The sequence below is a fragment of the Microcaecilia unicolor genome, chromosome 3 (genome assembly GCF_901765095.1).
Source record: "Microcaecilia unicolor chromosome 3, aMicUni1.1, whole genome shotgun sequence".
Taxonomy (NCBI): domain Eukaryota; kingdom Metazoa; phylum Chordata; class Amphibia; order Gymnophiona; family Siphonopidae; genus Microcaecilia; species Microcaecilia unicolor.
Genome location: NC_044033.1, coordinates 492,136,694 through 492,158,750, shown reverse-complemented (window position 1 = coordinate 492,158,750; position 22,057 = coordinate 492,136,694). Strand labels below are relative to the sequence as shown.

The following is a 22,057-nucleotide window of genomic DNA, read 5'->3' as shown; positions in this document are numbered from 1 at the left end:
TTCAGGGATTAGAAGTGGGATTTGAATCCTGGCTTCCCTGGTTCTCAGTTTGTTGCTGTTCAGGTATTTGGGACTATTTGAGTTAAACTGATGAAATTTGTGTGTTAATTAACATAGTAAACATAGTAGATGACGGCAGAAAAAGACCTGCACGGTCCATCCAGTCTGCCCAAGAAGATAAATTCATATGTGCTACTTTTTTATTTGTACTGTCCTCTTCAGTGCACAGACCGTATAAGTCTGGCCAGCCCTATCCCCGCCTCCCAACCACCAACCCCGCCTCCCAACCACCAGCTCTGGCACAGACCCTATAAGTCTGCCCAGCACTATCCCTACCTCCCACCACCGGCTCTGGCACAGACCGTATAAGTCTGCCCAGCACTATCCCCGCCGCCCAACCACCAGCCCCGGCACAGACCGTGTATGTCTGCCCAGCACTAGCCCTGCCTCCCAACCACCAGCTCTGCCACCCATTCTAGGCTAAGCTCCTGAGGATCCCTTCCTTCTGCATAGGATTGCTTTATGTTTATCCCACGCATGTTTGAATTCCGTTACCGTTTTCATCTCCACCACCTTCCGCGGGAGGACATTCCAAGCATCCACCACCCTCTCCGTGAAAAAATACTTCCTGACATTCTTCTTGAGTCTGCCCCCCTTCAATCTCATTTTATGCGCTCTCGTTCTACCGTCTTCACATCTCCGGAAAAGGTTTGCGGATTAATACCTTTCAAATATTTGAACGTCTGTATCATATCACCCCTGTTCCTCCTTTCCTCCAGGGTATATATGTTCAGGTCCGTAAGTCTCTCCTCATACGTCTTGTAACGCAAATCCCATACCATCCTCGTAGCTTTTCTTTGCACCGCTTCAATTCTCTTTACATCCTTAGCAAGATACGGCCTCCAAAACTGAACACAATACTCCAGGTGGGGCCTCACCAATGACTTGTACAGGGGCATCAACACCTCTTTTCTTCTGCTGGTCACACCTCTCTATACAGCCTAGTAACCTTCTAGCTACGGCCACCGCCTTGTCACACTGTTTCGTCGCCTTCAGATCCTCAGATACTATCACCCCAAGATCCCTCTCCCCGTCCGTACCTATCAGATTCTCCCCGCCTAACACATATGCCTCTCTTGGATTTCTACTCCCTAAGTACATCACTTTGCATTTCTTCGCATTGAATTTTAATTGCCAAACCTTAGACCATTCTTCTAGCTTTTTCAGATCCTTTTTCATGTTTTCCACTCCCTTCGGGGTGTCCACTGTGTTACAAATCTGTAACAAATCGTTCACTTTGAATGGAGTGTATTGTTGAATAATTTTGTTTTATGATATTTTGAATTATGTATTTTAAACCACTTTGGTGCCTTGGGCATAAAGCGGTATATCAAGTGAATAAATCAAATCAAACCATTAGACAGAACTAATACAGATAATAGATAATTACATACTTTATTGCAAACATGTTTGGTAACTCAACAATAAACAATAAAGTATTTTTCATAGTGCATAGAATTTGACTCTGCTTTTGTAATTCTTGAACTGACTGTGTTCATTCTCTTTAATTTTGTAATCCGCACTGAACTTGAAAGGTTGTTGCGGAATAGAAACAAGGTGTAATATAACAAACTAAAGGCCAGCAGATCTGAAGCCTGATGGTAAATCATCTATGGCTACCAATAACCATAGGATTTCTGTTACAGTGCTGCTAAATACCACTATTCACATGGCCATCAGAAAGATGGTGGACTGGAGAGCTAGGGCTGACTGGGAGCCAAGTGTTAAAATATTTGTGTATATTTCTAGAACAGTGCAATATTGGTCTGTTTTATACGTTGTTTTAGGTTAGTGCATTATTTTGATTTTTTTTTTGGCACATAATTCCTAGAGTGTATTCAGTTTGCATATTGCCATCAGTAAAAGAGGTACTGGGGGGAGGGGGGAGACAGCTGGTGTAGCTGCACCAGAGTCACATGGAGGGGCATTTAAAAAAAAAAAAAAAAAAAACGTCTTAATCAGAATTTGGACGTTTTACAAAGACACCCAAATTCCGAACACGAAAGAAGGTCATTTTCAAAAAAGATGGACGTCTATCTTTTGTGTACGAAAATACTATGGACGTCCTGTGATTTGGACATCCTTTGTTTTGGTCCGTTTTCAAATAAAAGACGTCCAAATGCAAGACGTCCAAAACAGAGGAGGAGTGGCTTAAAGGTTAGTGCAGCGGGCTTTGATCCTGCCAATATGGGTTCAATTTCCACTGCTGCTCCTTGTGACTTTGGGCAAGCCAAGTGCACAAGGGGCATTTTTGGATATGACATCTAAGTCTGAATTTGGATGATTTGGATGTTTTTTGTAGAACGTCCAAAATCAGAACAGGAAAGGTAATTTTCTACAAAAAAAGTCTATCTTTTCCTTTTGAAAAATGGTTTGTGATTTGGGGGAGGAAAAATGGTTTGTGATTTGGGGGAGGAAGTGGAGGTGATCCCCGAGTCCCTCCAGTGGTCATCTGGTCATTTGGGGCACATCTTGTGTGGAGTTGAGGAGTAGCCTAGTGGTTAGTGCAGCAGACTTTGATCCTGGGGAAGTGGGTTCAAGTCCCACTGCAGCTGTTCACTATAAAAACAGGTCTAGCTCCAAACATCTAAGTTTAGTCTTGGACGGCTTTGTTTTGTTCCATTATTGCTGAAAGAAGTCCATGTTTTAGGAACACCCAAGTCCCGCCTTGAACACACCCCTAGCACGCCCCCTTGAGATTTGGGCATCCTTCTGACGGACTTCAGAGAAAGACGTCCAAAAAGAGGTTTTGATAATACTGATTTGGACGTTTCTGTGAGATAAACATCCAAATGCTGACTTATGTCACTTTTTCAATGTCTATCTCTTTTGAAAATGAGCCTGCTAGTGAAGGAATCCTTCCTTGCTCTGTTCAAAAGTGCCCTACTGTCCCTTCACTGCTGACATAGGTGTTAACCACCCCCACCCCACCAAAGATTTTAACTTGCTCTGCTCTTCCTTGGCCTGCCCCATACTCCATCCAAGCCCTGCCCCACTTTAGCCTCCCCAAACAGCTGAGTCACTGACCATCTATGGTTTGCAGTTGTTACAAAGTTCAGCTTCTTATCTGTTGGCAGGCATGAAATTATTTGATCATGTAACTCCTATTTTCTGATACTATGCAGAATAGTTTTTTACATTTTTTTTAGGGTTCTAACTTTGGAAAGGGAACTCAGTATCATACAGAATGTTTGTTACTGTATAAAGCAGTAGCTTAATGGTCAGAGTGGCGGGCTGGGAATGGGAAGGCTCAAGTTCAAATCCCATGGCAGCTCCTGGTGGCCTTGGGCAACTCACCTAACCTTCTATATCTTGGTAGAAGGCAATGGCAAACCACTCCTGTGTCATGCCAGGACTCAGTTTGACTTAAAGGCATATCTGGATCTGGATATAAACCAGGAAAATTTGATGTATTTTTTTAGTGGCTGATGGAGAAAGTTTGGAGTGTATTAGAGCCCTTCTAAATGATCTATCCAGATGGTTGCCAGTTAGTGTGAATACTGCCAGATGGAAAAGGAAAGCAGGATCAGAGCAATGTCAGCTACTATAACCTGCCCTATTGAATGATGATATTTCTGGGGGGGGGGGGGGGGGGGGGGGGAGGGTGGCTTGTAAAGGCAAATGGTCTGGGGTGGCAGGCATGCCTCCACAGAAGATATGCCCCTTTGCGTGCCCCTCTGTTGACTCGTTCATAGGCATTTGCAAGTAGAGAGTGATGCAGGGACGGAGACAGAGCCCGCGGGGACGGGGCAGGGAAGGGAACAGAGTCCAAAAGGTTGGGGACAAACTTTGTCCCCGTGTCATTCTGTAATGCAGACGACAATGTTTTGATTTTTTTTTTTGGAAAAACAAGCAAAAGTGGTGGCCAAAACTGGTAAAACATGCAAGGGGGGCTCCTGTGCATTCCTACTAGAGAATGACACGAGGACGGGGACCCTCAGTAACCACGGGGGTGGGGACAGAGCCTAAGGGGTGGGGACGGGGACAGATCCCATGAGGATGGGGCTGGGATGGGGACAGGACAGGGACAAACTTTGTCTCGTGTCACCTTCTACTTTGCAGCCTGTTAATGAAGTGGACTGTTATTTATGTTTGTTTGATGCAGACGACAATATTTTTATTTTTGGGAAAAACAAGCAAACATGCTAGCCACAGCTAGCAAAATTTGCATGGGGATCCTGTATATCCTGCTACCAGCACATCTTCTAAGAAGACATCTTCTATTGCAGGAAGGACTGTGGAAGACAGGAGAGCTAGACTGAATCCTGAGATTGTTGATGACTTCTTATGCATCCACAGATTTAAAAAATCATAACAGTGCTTCATAGGGCATATTTCTCCCCTCTAGGGCATACAGAACAGGTTATATTTTGTACTGCTGGACAATTTAACAGGGTGAATTAGGATTCCTTGGGGTCGTAGGTCAGCTGTTGTTGGAGTTGGAAGGGTAGAGGGTGGTGGTGGTAGGAGGGTTATTATAGCTGCTAGTTCTTGTTATTGTTTTCTATTTGTAATTTATACACAACAGTTGCACAACATATTGTTCCTTTTTATACTTTAATAAAAAGATTTAAATATAAAATCATAAGTGTTCAAGGCTTCTGCATATGAGAACAGAGCCCATAGGGACGGGGTGGGGACCTGGACAGAACCTGCAGGGACGGAGACAGGGCCTGCGGGGACAGGATGGGGATGGAGATGGGGTCTGCGGGGACAGGGTGGGGATGGAGACAGAACCCATGGAGATGTGGCGGGGACAGGGTTGGGGACTGGATTAGCCAATGCTGGAAGCAGGATACTTGCTTTAACATCCTCCTTCAATCTTCAGCTGTGCTCCACTACCCCTACTCACCAGAATGCCCACTGTCTTGATCTTATCTTCTTTTCCAACTGCTCACTTTCCAGTTCTGCACCTCAGTTCTTCTCATCATCTGATAACCTTCACACTTAAACACACTCCCCCCCCCCCCCCAAGTCCCATCCAGTCTCCACCTGTACATTTAGGAATCTTCAGGCTATTGACTCTTGCACTCTCTCCACCAGTATTTCATCCCTCTTCTCAACCACTACATTATCCAAGTTTGTCAATGAGGCTGTCTCTTCCTATAAAACTGTTCTCTCCTCCCATTCCCCATTCTGTAAGGCATACCAAACCCCATCCTTGACTGATCTCTAGAATCTGCTACCTACATTCCTGTGCCCAATCTGCTGAATGCCAAAATCCTGTGCCCAAGCTGACTTCTTACATTTCAAATTCTTGCTGACCTCCTTCCAGTCTGCTCTACATCCAGTTGACAAACTCTCTTGGTTCAAACCCTCGATGTCTTTTTGCCACACAGAACTCTCTCCTTAAACTGCCTTCACCTTCAACCCCTCCTTCTCTCTCTCCCCAGACTCTGGCTGAGTACCTTCAGATTAACCTCGAGTTCTCAACCAAGTCACCTCCACCACTCTTTTCCCCATCCATTCTGTCAATCCTCCTTCAACCCCTGCCTCATTTTCTTTCTTTTCTGAAATCACTGAAGAGGAAACTACATGTTTTCTTTCCTCCTCCAAACTGATTACCTGTTCCTCTGATCCATCTACTCAGCACTATCTTTCCTACTTTCATCCCTTCGATGTATCATATCCTCAATCTTTCACTTTCCACTGTAACTATTCCTGATGCCTTCAGGCATGCTGTAGTTACAGCACTCATCAAAAAAACCTTCATTATACCCTACCTACCCTTCCAGCTATTGCCCCCTCCTCCCTTTCCTATCCAAGATACTTGAATGTGCTGTTCACCACCATTGTCTTGACTTTCTTTCTTCTTAAGCTATTCTTGATCCACATCAATCTAGCTTTCGCCTTCTACATTCAACTGAAACAGCCTTTGCTAAAGTCTCCAATGACCTGTTTCTGGCCAGATCCAAAGGTCTCTGTTCTATCATCATCTTTCATGACCTGTCTGCTGCTTTTGACACTGTTGATCACCGCCTACTCCTTAATATGCTGTCCTCACTTGGATTTCAGGGCTCTGTTCATTCTTGGTTTTCTTCATATCTTTCCTATTGCACTTTTAGTGTATGCTCTGGTGGATCCTCCTCCAATTCTATCCCACTATCAGTTGGTGTTCTTCAGGATTCTGTCTTGGTACCTCTTCTTTTCTCCATCTATACTTCTTCCCTTGGTGCTCTGATCTCCTCCCATGGTTTTCAGTATCACCTTTATGACTCTCAGATCTAGCTCTCCACACCAGAAATTTCAGCAGGAATCCAGGCCCAAGTCTCAGACTGCCTGTCTAACATTGCTGCTTGGATGTCTCACCGCCATCTGAAACTAAACATGACCAAGACTGAGCTTCTTATCTTTCCCCCTAAACCAACTTCTTCTCTTTCCCCATTCTCTATCTCTGTGTATAACACTCTCATCCTCCCTGTCTCATCAGCTAACTTTGGGGTCATCTTTGACTCCTCTCTCTCTTTCTCTGCATATATCCAAAAGCTGTCATTTCTTTCTCTGTAACATCACCAAAATTCATCCCTTCCTTTCTGACCACTCAACCAAAACCCTTACCCAAACTCTTATCACCTCTCACTTAGACTACTGCAACTTGCTTCTCACAGGTCTCCCACTAAGCCATTTCTCTCCCCATCAATCTGTTCAGAACTCTGCAGTGTGACTTATATTCCACCAGGGTTGCTATGCTCATATTAGTCCTCTCCTCAAGTCACTTCATTGGCTCCCTATCTATTTCCACATACAATTCCAACTCCTCTTATTGACTTACAAGTGCATTCACTCTACAGCTCCTTAATACCTCTCCACTCTTTTCCTAAACTCCTCCCAGGGAACTCTGTTTGTCAAGTAAATCTCTCTTATATGTACCCTTCTCTTTCACTTCAGACTCCGTTCCTTTTATCTTACTGCACCATACGCCTGGAATAGACTTCCTGAATCAGTACATCATGCTCCAGCTTTGGCCATCTTCAAATGTAGGCTGACAGTTCACCTTTTTGAGGTTGCTTTTAACTCCTAGATCCTATTCATTTGTTCAGTACCCATGTCTGTTTTATAATTCCCACCTTAAGTAATTTCCTCATCCCTTATTGATCCTCTTTGTCTTGATTAGATTGTTGAGCAGGGACTGTTTCTTACATGTTCAGTGTACAGCATTGCATACATCTAGCAGTGCTATAGAAATAGTAAGTAGTTTAGAGAAATTTTGATGGAGGTGCTTTGGCTGCTAAATTAGATGTCATGAATAAGACAGTTGAAACGCTAAAAATGGACTTTTACAGGTCAAGTAGATCAGATCCAGTCAGAAGTTAAGGGTTTACAAGATTTTAAGAATACAGTGATTGTGGACATTCGCTGTGCACAGATGGCGTGAACGTTTGAAAAACCATAATAGAAGGCTTAATCTGTGTATTCTGAATTTCTCTGAGGACAAACAGACTTGCTTATTCCCACAGATAGGTAGACACTGTTCCCGCGTCGCACAGCCCTGCAAAATTGCAACAGTAAATCTAGAGCTTTGAGGAGCACGAGCCATGCTCCAGCGTACATGCGTGAGTGCCTTCCCGTGTGCCGCATTAACGCTCCGTGTCAGTTTTGCTTTTTCTGTTTGAGGAACAGCTGCTTTCTGTAGTGGCTACTCACATGCCTAGTCAGAGCATTTTGTGCTTTTTTGCAGTGCCTTAGGCTTTTTTTTTTTTTCGCTCAACCCGCTTTTCTTTTTTTGTTTCAAAAAAAAAAAATGTTTTTCCCTCTATTTCTTTAGTTTTCTTTTGGCCCGCGTTTCTTTCCTTTATTTTTTGACACGGGCTGCTTTTAGGCCTGCCCGGTTGGGCTGTTCTTTGTGCCTTTTCCCCCTTTTTCAAGCACCATTGCGTCTTTTAATTTGGCCGCTGCGGTTTCTCCTTCCATGTCCACAAAGACTCCCAGTAGCTTCAAGTGTTGTACTCGGTGCAACCAGACCATGTCTGGGAAGGACACCCATTCTTGGTGTCTTCAGTGCCTGGGGCCCAACCATAGCCTGGCCAACTGTGTCCTCTGCCTTCATATGAAAAAGAGAACTCAGGTTTCCCAAGAGGCTCAACGCACCAAGATTTTTGGAGCCCGGTCCGGTCCCTCGACATCGGCATCGAGGTTGAAGGAGTCAGCATCGACATTGAGCGTCACACCGACATCAGGAGCCCAGGTAGGGATGGGAGCAGTGAGGCATCGAGTAGGTCTCCACCTGTCTCAAGGCCTTCTCCTATGCAGGCCCCTCGGCACCGCCCATTGTCGGACCCGACCCCGAAGCGACGGGAGGATTTGATGTCGTCTTTGTCGGCACTGAGGAGCATGGGTGATGTACATCAGGCGAAGGCCAAAAAGCATCGACACTGATCTCCTTCGAGCTCCGGGGCACCAAGGGATTCGGCACCTGAGAAGCGTCGACGCCAGGAGGACCACTCCCCCTCTATCCAGATGGTGCCGACCCATGTATCTCCATGCAGTCAAGATCCTACTCCCGCACTGGCCCCAGTGATTCTGCAGCCTGTGCCTCAGCCAACGCCACAGTCTTCCCTTCACTGGAGTCGAGACGGAAGCCAATTTCTCGATGCCACTCTTGAGGACTTGGTCCTCAGCATCGAGGCAGGCCTTGTCTCGGACATCCCTTACGGAAGTGCTATCCAACACTGTGGAGGAGCGCTCATGGGCATCAGAAAAAGATCCCAGGTACTTTTCCTCTGACGAGTCCTATGGGATTCCTTCTGAGCCCTCCCCACCACCTGAGAGCCTTTCTTTCACCCCTTTTGTATGGGAAATGGCTAAAGTCATTTCATTTCCCATAGAAGTGGAGGATGAGCACAGGGCCAAGTTGCTCGAGATCCTGGACTGCACCTCCCATCCTAAGGAGGCAGTAACATAGTAACATAGTAGATGACGGCAGAAAAAGACCTGCACGGTCCATCCAGTCTGCCCAACAAGATAACTCATATTTGCTGCTTTTTGTGTATACCCTACTTTGATTTGTACCTGTGCTCTTCAGGGCACAGACCGTATAAGTCTGCCCAGCACTATCCCCGCCTCCCAACCACCGGCTCTGGCACAGACCGTATAAGTCTGCCCAGCACTATCCTCACCTCCCAACCACCAGCCCTGCCTCCCAACCACCGGCTCTGGCACAGACCGTACAAGTCTGTCCAGCACTATCCCCGCCTCCCAACCACCAGCCCCGCCTCCCGATCTTGACTAAGCTCCTGAGGATCCATTCCTTCGGCACAGGATTCCTTTATGCTTATCCCAAGCATGTTTGAATTCCGTTACCGTTTTCATTTCCACCGCCTCCCAACCACCGGCTCTGGCACAGACCGTATAAGTCTGCCCAGCACTATCCTCACCTCCCAACCACCAGCCCTGCCTCCCAACCACCGGCTCTGGCACAGACCGTACAAGTCTGTCCAGCACTATCCCCGCCTCCCAACCACCAGCCCCGCCTCCCGATCTTGACTAAGCTCCTGAGGATCCATTCCTTCGGCACAGGATTCCTTTATGCTTATCCCACGCATGTTTGAATTCCGTTACCATTTTCATTTCCACCACCAGTGATTTTTCATTTCCACCACCAGTGATAGCTCCTCTCCATGAGGTACTCAAGGAAATCCTCGTTAGGAACTGGGCATCCCCTCTGTCTGTCCCTGTGGTCCCCAAGAAGATTGACACCCAGTATCGGATCCACGGGGAACCTGGTTTGGTAAGGTCTCTGTTACCTCACGATTCCATGGTGGTGGATGCTGCTCTCAAGAAAGCTAGGAGTACTAGAGACCATGCCTCAGCTCTCCCAGGCAGAGAGGCTAGGACCCTAGACTCTTTTGGGAGAAAGATATATCAGGCCTCTATGCTCATCGTCCATATCTAATCATGCCAGCTCTTCACGAGCGTGTACTTGTGGAACTCGGTGCGGCAGCTGTCAAACTTGGTCGATGCACTCCCTCCAGAGGAGGCCAAGCCATTTTGCCAGTTGGTCAAACAGCAGAAGGCGTGTCGAACGTTCTTGGCCAGGGGCACTTATGACACCTTTGATGTGGAATCCAGGATCTCTGCCTAAGGTATAGCGATGCACAGGCTCTCATGGCTGTGTGTTTCTGACCTGGAATAATATTCTGTTTAGCAGAGGTTGGCAGATGCCCTTGCCAGGGGGATAACTTTTTGGAAAGATCAAGGAGATCGCTGACCAAATCAAGAAGCATACAGATACTATATCTTCTGTCTCCCGCCAGGCATCTTCTGCAAATGCCTCCTCATCCAGGAGGTATTTTGGTAAGCCGCGGAGTGCTTACTATTCCTAGTGTAGGCGTAGGTACATTCTTGCGGCTCGCCAGCCTGCATAGGCTCAGCCCCAGCGAGCTCATTCTCATCAACAGAGTGCACCCAAGGCCCCTGCTGCTCCCCAGCAAAAGCAAGGGACAAGCTTATGACTGGCTCCAACAGAGCATAGCCGCAGTTATTGTCCGTCCTGGAGGACTTGCTGGTTGGGGGGAGGTTAATGGGGGTTTTTGTTTTTTACAAAATGTGGCTTCTCGTAACCTCCAACCGGTGAGTTCGTCAAATAGTCCGGCTTGGATACACCCTCAGTTTGCTTTCCAAACCTCTAAATTGTCCACCGAGAGCCCATTCTTTCAGTTCTCAACAAAAGCAGGTACTTGCAGAGGAACTCTCCGCCCTTCTAAAGGCCCGTGCGGTCAAACCCGTTCCACCAGGGGAAGAAGGGCAGGGATTTTATTTCAGGTATTTCCTTGTGCAGAAGCAAACAGAGGGAATGCATCCCATCCTAGACCTAAGGGCCCTGAACAAATTCCTAGTCCGAGAAAAGTTCAGGTTGGTTTTCCTGGGCACCCTTCTTCCCATGATTGAGGAAAACGGTTGACTATGCTCTATGGACTTGAAGGATGCATATACACACATCCCGATACTTCCATCCCACCGGAAATATCTCCGGTTTCATCTGGGAACATATCACTTTCAGTGCCACTTGTTGCCTTTGGCATCGCGTCAGCTCCCAGAGTCTTTACCAAGTGTCTAGCGGTAGTCACAGTGCCACTACACAGACTGGGAGTTCATGTGTTCCCTTATCTCGACGATTGGCTGGTAAAGAGCTTCTCCGAGGACGGTGCTCGGGAGTCCATGTGGATCATTATTTGGGTGCTAGAACTGCTAGGATTCGTTATGAACTACCTCAAGTCCCATCTCCATCCGGTTCAACAGTTATGCTTCTGAGTTCATAGGAGGCCTGCTCTACATGAGGACTGTTTGAGCCTACCTCCCAGAGATGCATGTGGATTATCTTGTTTCCCTAGCATCCAAGGTTCAGGCATCAAAGCAGGTCACAGCTTGGCACATGTTGATATTGTTGGGTCACATGGCTTCCACACTGTATGTTACACCCATGGCACGTATACACATGAGATCTGCTCAATGGACCCCTGCTTCTCAGTGGTATCAAGCCACAGAAAGTCTAGAAGATGTCATCCAAATGTCCCTGGAGCTTGTGTGCTCTCTTCAATGGTGGACAGTTCGGTCCAGTTTGACCTTGAGACTTCCATTTCAAATCCCTCAGCCGCAAAAATTGATGCCGACAGATGCATTTCCCTTGAGTTGTGGAACTCATGTAGATGGGCTTCACACTCAGAGAGCTTGGTCCCTCCAGGAAACGAATCTTCATATCAATCTCTTGGAGTTCCGATCGATCTGGAACGTTCTAAAGGCTTTCAGAGATCGAATGTCCCATCAAATTATTCTCATTCAAACAGACAATCAGGTTGCACTGTATTACACCAACAAGCAGGGGGCACCAGATCTTGCCCTCTGAGTCAGGAAGCCATGTTTCTCCAAGCCAGTTATCTGGTGGGTGTAAACAACTACCTGGCCAAAAGGCTGAGCAGGATAATGCAACCACACGAGTGGTATCTAAATAATGGCATAGCCCGCAAGATCTTCTGATCGTGGGGCACCCCCTTGGTAGATCTTTTTGCCACTGAGACCAACCACATGGTCCCTCAGTTCTGTTCCAGGCTTCAGGCCCATGACAGACTAGCGTCAGATGCCTTCCTTCTACATTAGGGGACAGGTCTTCTGTATGTATATCCTCCAATACCTCTAATGGGAAAGACTTTGTTGAAACTTCAGTAACATAGTAGATGACGGCAGAAAAAGACCTGCACGGTCCATCTAGTCTGCCCACGATAAACTCATATGTGTATACCTTACCTTGATTTGTACCTGTCTTTTTCAGGGCACAGACCGTATAAGTCTGTCCAGCAGTATTTCCCTCCTCCCAATCACCAGTCCCGCCTCCCATCACCGGCTCTGGCACAGACCCCGTATAAGTCTGCCCTCCCCTATCCTAGCCTCTCAACCACCAACCCCTCTTCCCCCGCCACCCAATTTCAGCTAAGCTTCTGTGGATCCATTTCTTCTGCACAGGATTCCTTTATGCCTATCCCACGCATGTTTGAATTCCGTTACCGTTTTCATGTCCACCATCTCCCGCGGGGGAACCATGATTCTGATCATGCCATACTGGCATATATGGTTCCCTCTTCTTCTGGAATTGTCCGCCAAAGAACTGTGGAGATTGGAGAGTTTTCTGACCCTCATCACACAGAACGAGGGGTCGCTTCTATATCCCAACCTCTAGTTGGGAGTGGAGGAGTAGCCTAGTGGTTAGTGCAGTGGACTTTGATCCTGGGGAACTGAGTTCAATTCCCACTGCAGCTCCTTCTGACTCTGGGCAAGCCACTCAACCCTCCATTGCCCCTGGTACAAAATTAGTACCTGAATATACAGGTATGTAAACCGCTTTGAATGTAGTTGCAAAAAAAAACCTCAGAAAGGCAGTTTATCAAGTCCTATTTCCCAAGTCTCTGGCTCTCACAGCCTAGAATTTGCTTGCCTGGGTCTTTCAGAGGGTGTCTCCCGAGTCTTGCTGGCTTCCAGGAAAGATTCCACTAAGAGGTGTTATTCTTTTAAATGGAGTAGTTTTGCCATCTAGTGGGTAGGGTGGTGGACTTTGGTCCTGGGGAACTGAGGAACTGAGTTTGATTCCCACTTCAGGCACAGGCAGCTCCTTGTGACTCTGGGCAAGTCACTTAACCCTCCATTGCCCCATGTAAGCCGCATTGAGCCTGCCATGAGTGGGAAAGTGCGGGGTACAAATGTAACAAAAATAAATAAAATAAATCTGGTGTGACAGCAAGGCCAGAGATCCCCTTTCTTGTCCTACACAAACCCTGCTTGAGTACCTTCTACACTTATCAGAGTCTGGTCTAAAGACCAACTCCGTAAGAGTTCACCTTAGTGCAATTAGTGCTTATCAACATGAAGAAGGTAAGCGTATCTCTGGACAGCCTCTAGTTCACTTCATGAGAGGTTTGCTTTTGTCAAAGCCCCCTGTCAAACCTCCACCTGTGTCATGGGATCTCAACGTCGTTCTCACCCAGCTGATGAAAGCTCCTTTTAAGCCACTGAATTCCTGCCATCTGAAGTGCTTGACCTAGAAGGTCGTTTTCTTGGTGGTTGTTATTTCAGCTCGTAGGGTCAGTGAGCTTCAAGCCTTGGTAGTGGATGCACCTTACATTAAGTTTCATCACAACAGAGTAGTCTTCTGCATACATCCTAAGTTCCCTTCCGAAGGTAGTGTTGGAGTTCCATCTGAACCAGTCAATTGTCTTGCCAGCATTCTTTCCCCAACCTCTTGCCCGTCTCAATTTGGCTGGCAGATTGCATTTCCTTCACTTATGCCCAGGCTGGGCTGGCCTTGGAGGGTCATGTCACGGCTTATAATGAGCCATGGCTGCGTCTGTAGCTGCAATGTGGTCTTCAGTCCACACATTCACATCTCACTATTGCCTTTAGCAGGATACCCAACACGACAGTTGGTTTGGGCGATCAGTGTTGTAGCATCTGTTTGTGGTCTACAATCCAACTCCACCCTCCTAGGCCCTTTTTATTCTGTTCCAGGCTGCATCCTCATTCAGATTGTATATAGCTTCAGGTTAATCTGTATAATGTCCTCGCTGTTGCGAGGCCAAATTGACCAATGTTTGTTGTTTTGGTTGAGCCTGGATGATAAGAATTCCCCTTGTGTGAGAATATGCAAGCCTGTTTGTCCTCGGAGAAAGCGAAGATACTTACCTGTAGCAGGTGTTCTCTGAGGATAGCAGGCTTCTTATTCTCACAATTCTGCCCACTTCTTCTTAGAGTTCTCTATTTCATATTTTTATTTGGTTTTTGCTTTTGCATCAAACTGAAGCCATTGCATTTGCGCTGTGGTCAGGAAGGCACTCATGCATGTGCGCTGGAGCATGGCTCGCACTCCTCAAAGCTCTAGATTTTACTGTGGCAGTTTTGCCAGGCCGGACGACGCGGGAACGTCTACCCATCTGTGAGAATAAGTAGTTTGCTGTCCTTGGAGAATACCTGCTCAGGTAAGTATCTTCACTTTTCCTAAGTCTCTGGTCTCCTCTCCCCTGGATATCTTCAAAAAAACTCTTTTTGATATTTAAAAGTTTTCTTCAGATGGTTTGCCTCTTGTGAATTGAATTTATTATGTGCCTGTTCTCTTAAACGTTCAGGGTGAGATGTTAGACTGAGATCCTGATCCATGTTTAGACTTATCTTCAGAAAGATCTACATTATTGTTGTCTGTGATGTTTGAGCAAGATGTGAACTCCATAATAAAGCAATTACTTTTGGCTCTCTCAAGATCTTTTCTATTGGCAGAAGATATGGCTTTATGTGAACGATGCAAAGGTTACCCAAGAAAGAAGGAAGGCTTTTTTTTTAGCAATGAGATAAGAGGTGAAAGGTTTGGGAGCTTCTTTTTTGTTTGTGTTTCTATGCAAATGTAGAATTTGATATGTTTTTTTTGTTCCTGAACAGTATATAATTATGCTTGTGTTTAAATATTATGTGAAGTTATTCTGATGAGCCTTGCTTTATATTTATTTTCTTGTTTTCTCCTCCCCCTCTTTTCTTATTATTTGTTAGTGTTTCTATGCACGTGTAGGATTTGATATGGTCAAAGTATGTTTTTTTTGTTCCTGAACAGTATATAATTATGCTTGTGTTTAAATATTACTTGAGGTTATTCTGTTACGCCTTGCTTTATATTTATTTTCTTTTTTTATCTACCCCCCTCCCCCTTTTCTTATTAGTGGCCTAAGAAAGATGACTTATATTCTAGATTTTTATGTTTTTATGTGCTTTACTTTCTGTATTTCTTGTTCAAGAGAAATCTTATGAAAATATAATAAATGAAAATATATTTTTTCACTGAGAAGGCGTGTTTGGGAGGCAGACACTAGGCATGTCTGTGCTAATCGGCGCAGCCAGACTGCCACATGCTGATTAGCACGTAAGCCCTTACCACCTAGAAAATAGGTGGTGGTAAGAGCTCATTCACTAATCTTTTTTGATGGTCTCTCGCAACAGCAAAATTAGTACATGGCCATTAATAGAAAAAATAGAAAAATTGGCCAGCTTACTGCAGCAGTAAAAATGACCTTAGCCACTTTTTGCCACTGCTTTGAAAAAGGGCCTCTTAGGCTCTGTTGTAGATTTCTGGTATATCAAATAAATGTGAAACATGATTAATTTATTTTAAAATGCTGTGTTAGTTTCCTATTAAACTTATGTAGTTCATTACTATTTTGCATAGTAAGTGCAATCAAATTCACAAATGCTAAATTTCATGATTGATAGCACACGTTAATGGGATAAAATATGCTACTGTTGATTTCAATATACAATGCCCACCCCATAACAGTTTAGTTATTTAAAAAAAACTGAGTGTTAAGGCAAAAATATTTAGGCAACCTTTTACTAAGCTGTGTTAGGCACTAATGCGTGCCTTAACAAGCAAAAATGGACTAATATGGGATGCGCATCACATGTTAATTTCTGCATGTGCATGCGCCAACCATGCACTAAATATTTTTTTTTGTAGTTTTTTTTAATGGGCATATCAAGGACAAAGAGAGGGCATCTTCATCACCGCACACTAATTGGTTAGTGCATGAATAACCCAGGAACCCTTAGCAACTGCAAAGTAGGTGCTCCTGCAGTAATTAAAAAAAATGGCTGTGCACTAATGGCAACATTAGCGTACACCACTAATAAAATAAATACAAAATGTAGGTTTATTATGGCCACGGTAAAAATGGCCTAAGGGCATGTTAAGGTCAATTTTTATTATAGCTTTGTAAAAGGACCCATTAGAAAGCTGTCAAAATACGTTATCTAGTATGTTGCTAAATATTATATTCCTTTTCATTTCAGGGGTCTTTTTATTACAATCCATGATCGAGACCATATTCCTACATTGATTAAGTCTTGGCCTGGAAGTGTTGTCAAGGTAAGTTTATCCTATGTTAGTAAGGCAACATTCTTTTTCTGTTTAGGTGTGATCAGCTAATTTTTCATATGGAAAAGAAAAGCTTGGTAGTGGCTTTGGGTTCAAATTGTCCATGGTGACACGTATTAAAAAGGTCTCTTGAGTTTTTTAGAATTAAAATTTGAGCCAGCTTCATCCTTTGTTACTTGCTGCAGATTTTTGATTGGTTTGCAATCTTTCATTTTTCCAACACTGGATTATTGTAATTCAATCTTCATAGGTTAGCAATTGAGGTTGATTAGGGGTCCGTTTACAATGGTGCTGGGAAAAAGTGGCCTTAGCGTGGGGGTCTTTTGCACAGGTTAAGGCCACTTGTTTCTACAGCTAGAAAATGGCCAATTTCCAACATGTTGTTATTAGCGCTTGGCCATTACAAAAGATTAGCATGTGAGCCCTTACGCTACCTAAGTTGTAGGCAGTAAGAGCTCACACACTAACCCCCAGATTCTATATATAGTGCCTTGAAATCCACACGGAAACTGAAGCGTATTCTATAGCAATGCGCATAACTTAATTGATTAGCTAATCAGTGCTGTTAATTGAATGTTAAGCAATTATCAGCATTAATTGGCATTGAGATTCACGCGCATAACTTGCTATATATATTCTATAACATGATGCACCTAAATTCTAAGTCTCATAGTTGAAAAAGGGGCGGGGCCTGGGCGTTTCTATGTTCATTATTATAGAATACACCCGCTCTGCTCCTAAATTAGGCAGCAGGATTTACACAAAGTAAAACGTGGCCTTTAATGGGCATGACCAAATTTGGTTGCGTGGCGAGCTGCTCTGTGTATTCTGTAAACCGCATGGAACTTTACGCCTATTCTGTAAAATTTAGGCGTACTTAAGAGAATATGCCTAGGCGCAGTTTTTTTTTCTGCACAGATTTTTCAGTCACAGCAGGCACGGTAGTGAAAGCATCAAGATGACACTCCTGCTTATAATCGAACGAGAAAAACGCCCAAGTTCCGACCTAAATCGGGAGATGGACGTTTATCTCACAAAAACAAATAACACGGTATAATCGAAAGCCGAACTTGGATGCTTTCAACTGCACTCCATCGCGGAAGCGTACAAAGTTGACGGGGGCGTGTCGGAGGCGTGGTGAAGGCGGGACTGGGGCATGGTTATCACCCGAACAGAGATGGGCGCCTTTCGCCGATAATGGAAAAAAAGTATGCGTTTGTAGCTAGAATTTAGGGCACTTTTCCTGGACCCTGTTTTTTCACGAATAAGGCCCCAAAAAGTGCCCTAAATGACCAGATTACCCCCAGAGGGAATCGGGGATGACCTCCCCTGACTCCCCCAGTGGTCACTAACCCCCTCCCACCACAAAAAAATGATGTTTCACAACTTTTTATTTTCACCATCAAATGTCATACCCACCTCCCTGGCAGCAGTATGCAGGTCCCTGGAGCAGTTGTTAGGGGGTGCAGTGGACTTCAGGCAGGTGGACCCAGGCCCATCTCCCCCCCTACCTGTTACAATTGTGCTGCTTAATGCTTTGTCGTCCAACCCCCCCAAACCCACTGTACCCACATGTAGGTGCCCCCCTTCACCCCTTAGGGCTATAGTAATGGTGTAGACTTGTGGGCAGTGGGTTTTGAGGGGGATTTGGGGGGCCCAACACACAAGAGAAGGGTGCTATGCACCTGGGAGCTCTTTAACCTTTTTTTTTGTTTTTGTAAAAGTGCCCCCTAGGGTGCCCGGTTGGTGTCCTGGCATGTGAGGGGGACCAGTGCACTACGAATCCTGGCCCCTCCCACAAACAAATGCCTTGGATTTATTCGTTTTTGAGCTGGGCGCTTTCATCTTCCATTATCGCTGAAAAACAAAAACGCCCAGCTCACAAATTGTCGAATAAAACATGGACGTCTATTTTTTGCGAAAATACGGTTCGGTCCGCCCCTTCATGGACCCGTTCTCGGAGATAAACGCCCATGGAGATAGACGTTTTCGTTCGATTATGCCCCTCACTGTCTTGTAAACACGTTTTTATTATATATTCAGCACACACCAGTCTATAATGTTGGCTGGAATGCTGGCGGTTTCTATACAGAGGGTTTATTGAATTGTTTCACAACTGCTCACCGTACGCTGACCACAAGGTTCAATTTGTTGCACAACACTTGCCCTACATAAGTGTTGCCATACTGGGACAGACCGAAGGTCCGTCAAGCCCAGTATCTTGTTTCCAACAGTGGCCAATCCAGGTCACAAGTACCTGGCAAGATCCCAAACAGTACAAACCTTTTTTAAACCCCACTAAGCTAACTGCTTTTACCACATTCTCTGGCATCGAATTCCAGAATTTAATTACATGTTGAGTGAAGAAATATTTTCTCTGATTCGTTTTAAATTTACTACTTGTAGCTTCATTGTGTGCCCCCTAGTCCTAATATTTTTGGAAAGAGTAAACAAGCGATTCACGTGTATCCATTCCACTCCACTCATTACTTCTATCATATCTCACCTCAGCCATTTTTTCTGCAAGCTGACAAGCCCAAGCCATTTCAGCCTTTCCTCATAGGGAGTCATCCCATCCCCTTTATCATTTTCGTCACCCTTTTCTGCACCTTTTCTAATTCCACTATATCTTTTTTGAGATGCAGTGTCCAGAATTGCACACAATATTCAAGGTGCGGTCGCATCATGGAGTGATACAAAAGTATTGTAAAATCATACAAAGACATTATAACATCCTCATTTTGTTTTCCATTCCTTTCCTAATAATACCTAACATTCTATTTGCTTTCTTTGCTGCCGTAGCACACTGAGCAGAGGGTTTTAAAGTATCATCAACGATGACTCCTAGATCCTTTTCCTGGTCGGTGACTCAGCAGTGTAGACTCCTGGTGAAGGCTGGTTAGCCGAAACATGGCCTGTATTGAGTTCACTTGGCTGGGGCCTGTGTGTGCTGAATATACAATATAAACAATGTGTTTTAAAAAGATAGTATAATCTTGATGCTTTAGTTTCTTCCACTCCGTTTGGATTGTTTGTGTTACCATTTGGTTTTCTTCTTTCAGTTCGGATTTTTAGGCGGCATATATAGAATCTAGTCCTAACAGGTTAATGTAGAAACACCCACTTTCCATCCCCCCAGACACTCCCTCCATGAAAAAAGAAAAAATGTTTTAGTGCATAGTTTGTGTGAACAGAGTGCAAAATTACCACGGAACACCTCAGCATGTCCTGGGGTAAATGTACATCGGTACTTACCTCAGCTTAGTAAATGAACCCCTAAGAGATCTAAAACTAGAACACCATGCAGCATACGTAATAGGGTGCTTGCATTTTGATCTTATTTATTTTTGTTTATTTTTTTTATTTGTTACATTTGTATCCCACATTTTCCCACCTATTTGCAGGCTCAATGTGGCTTACATAGTACCGTAAAGGCGTTCGCCAATTCTGGTATGAACAAATACAAAGTGTTATTGTGGTAGAATAAGTTTCATGTGTAACAGACAAATTAGGGAATCATGGAGAGGAAGAGTTATTTTATGTCCATTATGAGCTTCGGTTTTGTTGTGTTGCAGAGTTCAGGCTTTTAAGTTGGGTCGGTATATATCCCTCTTGGCTGCTCTAGGACACCTGGTGGATGTTTCTAGAAGGAAACTGTACTGTATTATTCGGTGAATAGTCCTGGCACTGCCATAGACTCTCTGTGATCCCTAGGACAGGTCCCTTTTTCTCATTGTGCCTCTGTATCATTCAGGTGGAAACAGTTCTTGTCTTACTCTGGTCATCAGATTTATTCTATTTTGCAAGTACCTGTAATTTTTAGAAACAAAGATCAAAAGCCATCTGTATCCTTCTTGTCTGCTCTTGGATGCTTGGTGGTAATTTCCAAAAGAAAAGCAAACGCCAAAAATGCGAAACCAAAAGGCTCTTGTCTGTGAATATGTGGACACAGTACCTCAAATGGCTGCTGCCATTTGCACCTCTGTGGATAAGCAAAATCGTGAATGCCAAATGCAGGAATAACGAGTATGGACTGTAGATTTAAGTGGTTATACAGGGAGAAGAAAAAGCTACAGCAGGGCTACCTGCTCCATATCTCTACCTGGCATCCTGGTCTCAGGACATTCCACCCTTAAAGGCCATAACAGCTCAGAATTAAAGAATTTGAGTCTTCTTCTGTGGATGTTGGAGTGGTTTAACTCGCTAGTAAATATTGCAGTTGTTACAAGAAATGATTTACTTGGGGGAAAGAGCTCTAGAGCACTCGCTACTGTTTATAATTTAAGAGCAGGCGCTGTATTTATAAGTTTTAGGATATTAATTTCTCCACCAATCACCAAAGGTGATAATTGCAATAAATTAAATAATTTAAGTATATATAAAACATACCATATACTCAGAACACAAAGAGACCATACTTTTAGCTTCAAAAAGGTTGATTTAATATACAATTGCACACGAGAGGTAGGTTTTTAAAAGGATCTTAGAACAGAGAATTTGTGCATAAAATAGAACAAAGTAGCAGGTAGGTTAACTCACAGTCCTTGTTACAAGCATGCTGTGGTCCAGCTGACTGATGAGCACATGGTCAGGACAGGAGCAGGGCTTCTGCAGTGAGTGGATTTGAGTTGCTTGCAGCTGGAGAGAGAGAATCTGTGTTGCAGTTGAAGGGAAGCATCTGCTTGTCTGGAACAGCTTCTATCTTTTATACTCTTGCAAGCTGTAGGAAGACATGCCATGTGTATCTCTGTCCTGGTTTCCTGGTTTGCACACGACCCTTGTGCATTTGCAAAGCATTGTGGTATCTTGGTCTTATGTCTTATGACATCACAAGACTTGCTGTCTGGATTTTGCTGACAAATGGTTTATTGTAGTGCAGGGTTTTCCCTGCTTGAATTTCTGTGATAAGATTTGTCTGGGGCAGCCAGCAGGTGTCCTTTGTTTTTAGTAGCTGTATTTCATACCTTTTCCTCCTGCTTGTCTTCTTGCCTCTACTGGATACCTTTGATATTTGCTGTGTTGATCAGCCAGGCTTTTTTGATCAGAGGAGGAGAGTCAATTTAGCCTTGAGGCAGTCTCTTACTTGAGGAGTCTTTTGTTAAAGGGGGAGGTGAGGTCAGTAGTACCTTTGTCTTTTAAATGTCTTTTAAATATTTCCCAAAGGGAGAGGGAAGAGGGCTTTGGAATGAAAGCCAGTTCTGCTGCAGTGTCAAATATATATTTTTAAAAGCTGCACAAATATATTGGTGTATATATATGTATCTGATCCAACACAACATCATGCTACACATTTAATTCTGATGATTGGCTTATACCATAACACAGTGTATTATGAGTCCAGAACACATTGTAATATTAAGAAACTAGTGGAACCCAGCCCGTTTCATCAACAATGAAACGGGCCCTAGACTTTCTGAATTTCAATTTTACCTGGAAAACTGCGATGAAGCATACCCAATGGGTAATTTGAGGTTTCTGGTTATAATAGAAAATCTCTGAAAATTCTTACCTGGCTGCTGCCATTACAGCCAGATGAAATCATTAGAACAGGACCTGCCTGTTTTCCCCTCCACTCCAGCTGCCATTGCTAAAAAGAGAAAA

The 22,057-nt window shown here is 44.4% G+C and overlaps 1 protein-coding gene across 1 annotated transcript in view; it reads left to right on the top strand.

Moving 5' to 3' along the window:
* ME1 (malic enzyme 1) overlaps window positions 1-22,057 on the top strand; it is a gene marked incomplete at its 5' end in the record, with an annotated part of 362,344 nt that overhangs the window by 142,813 nt on the left and 197,474 nt on the right. Inside the window, 1 exon segment of the mRNA XM_030195171.1 lies at window positions 16,372-16,447. Within this exon segment, the coding sequence (XP_030051031.1) occupies window positions 16,372-16,447 (76 nt within the window).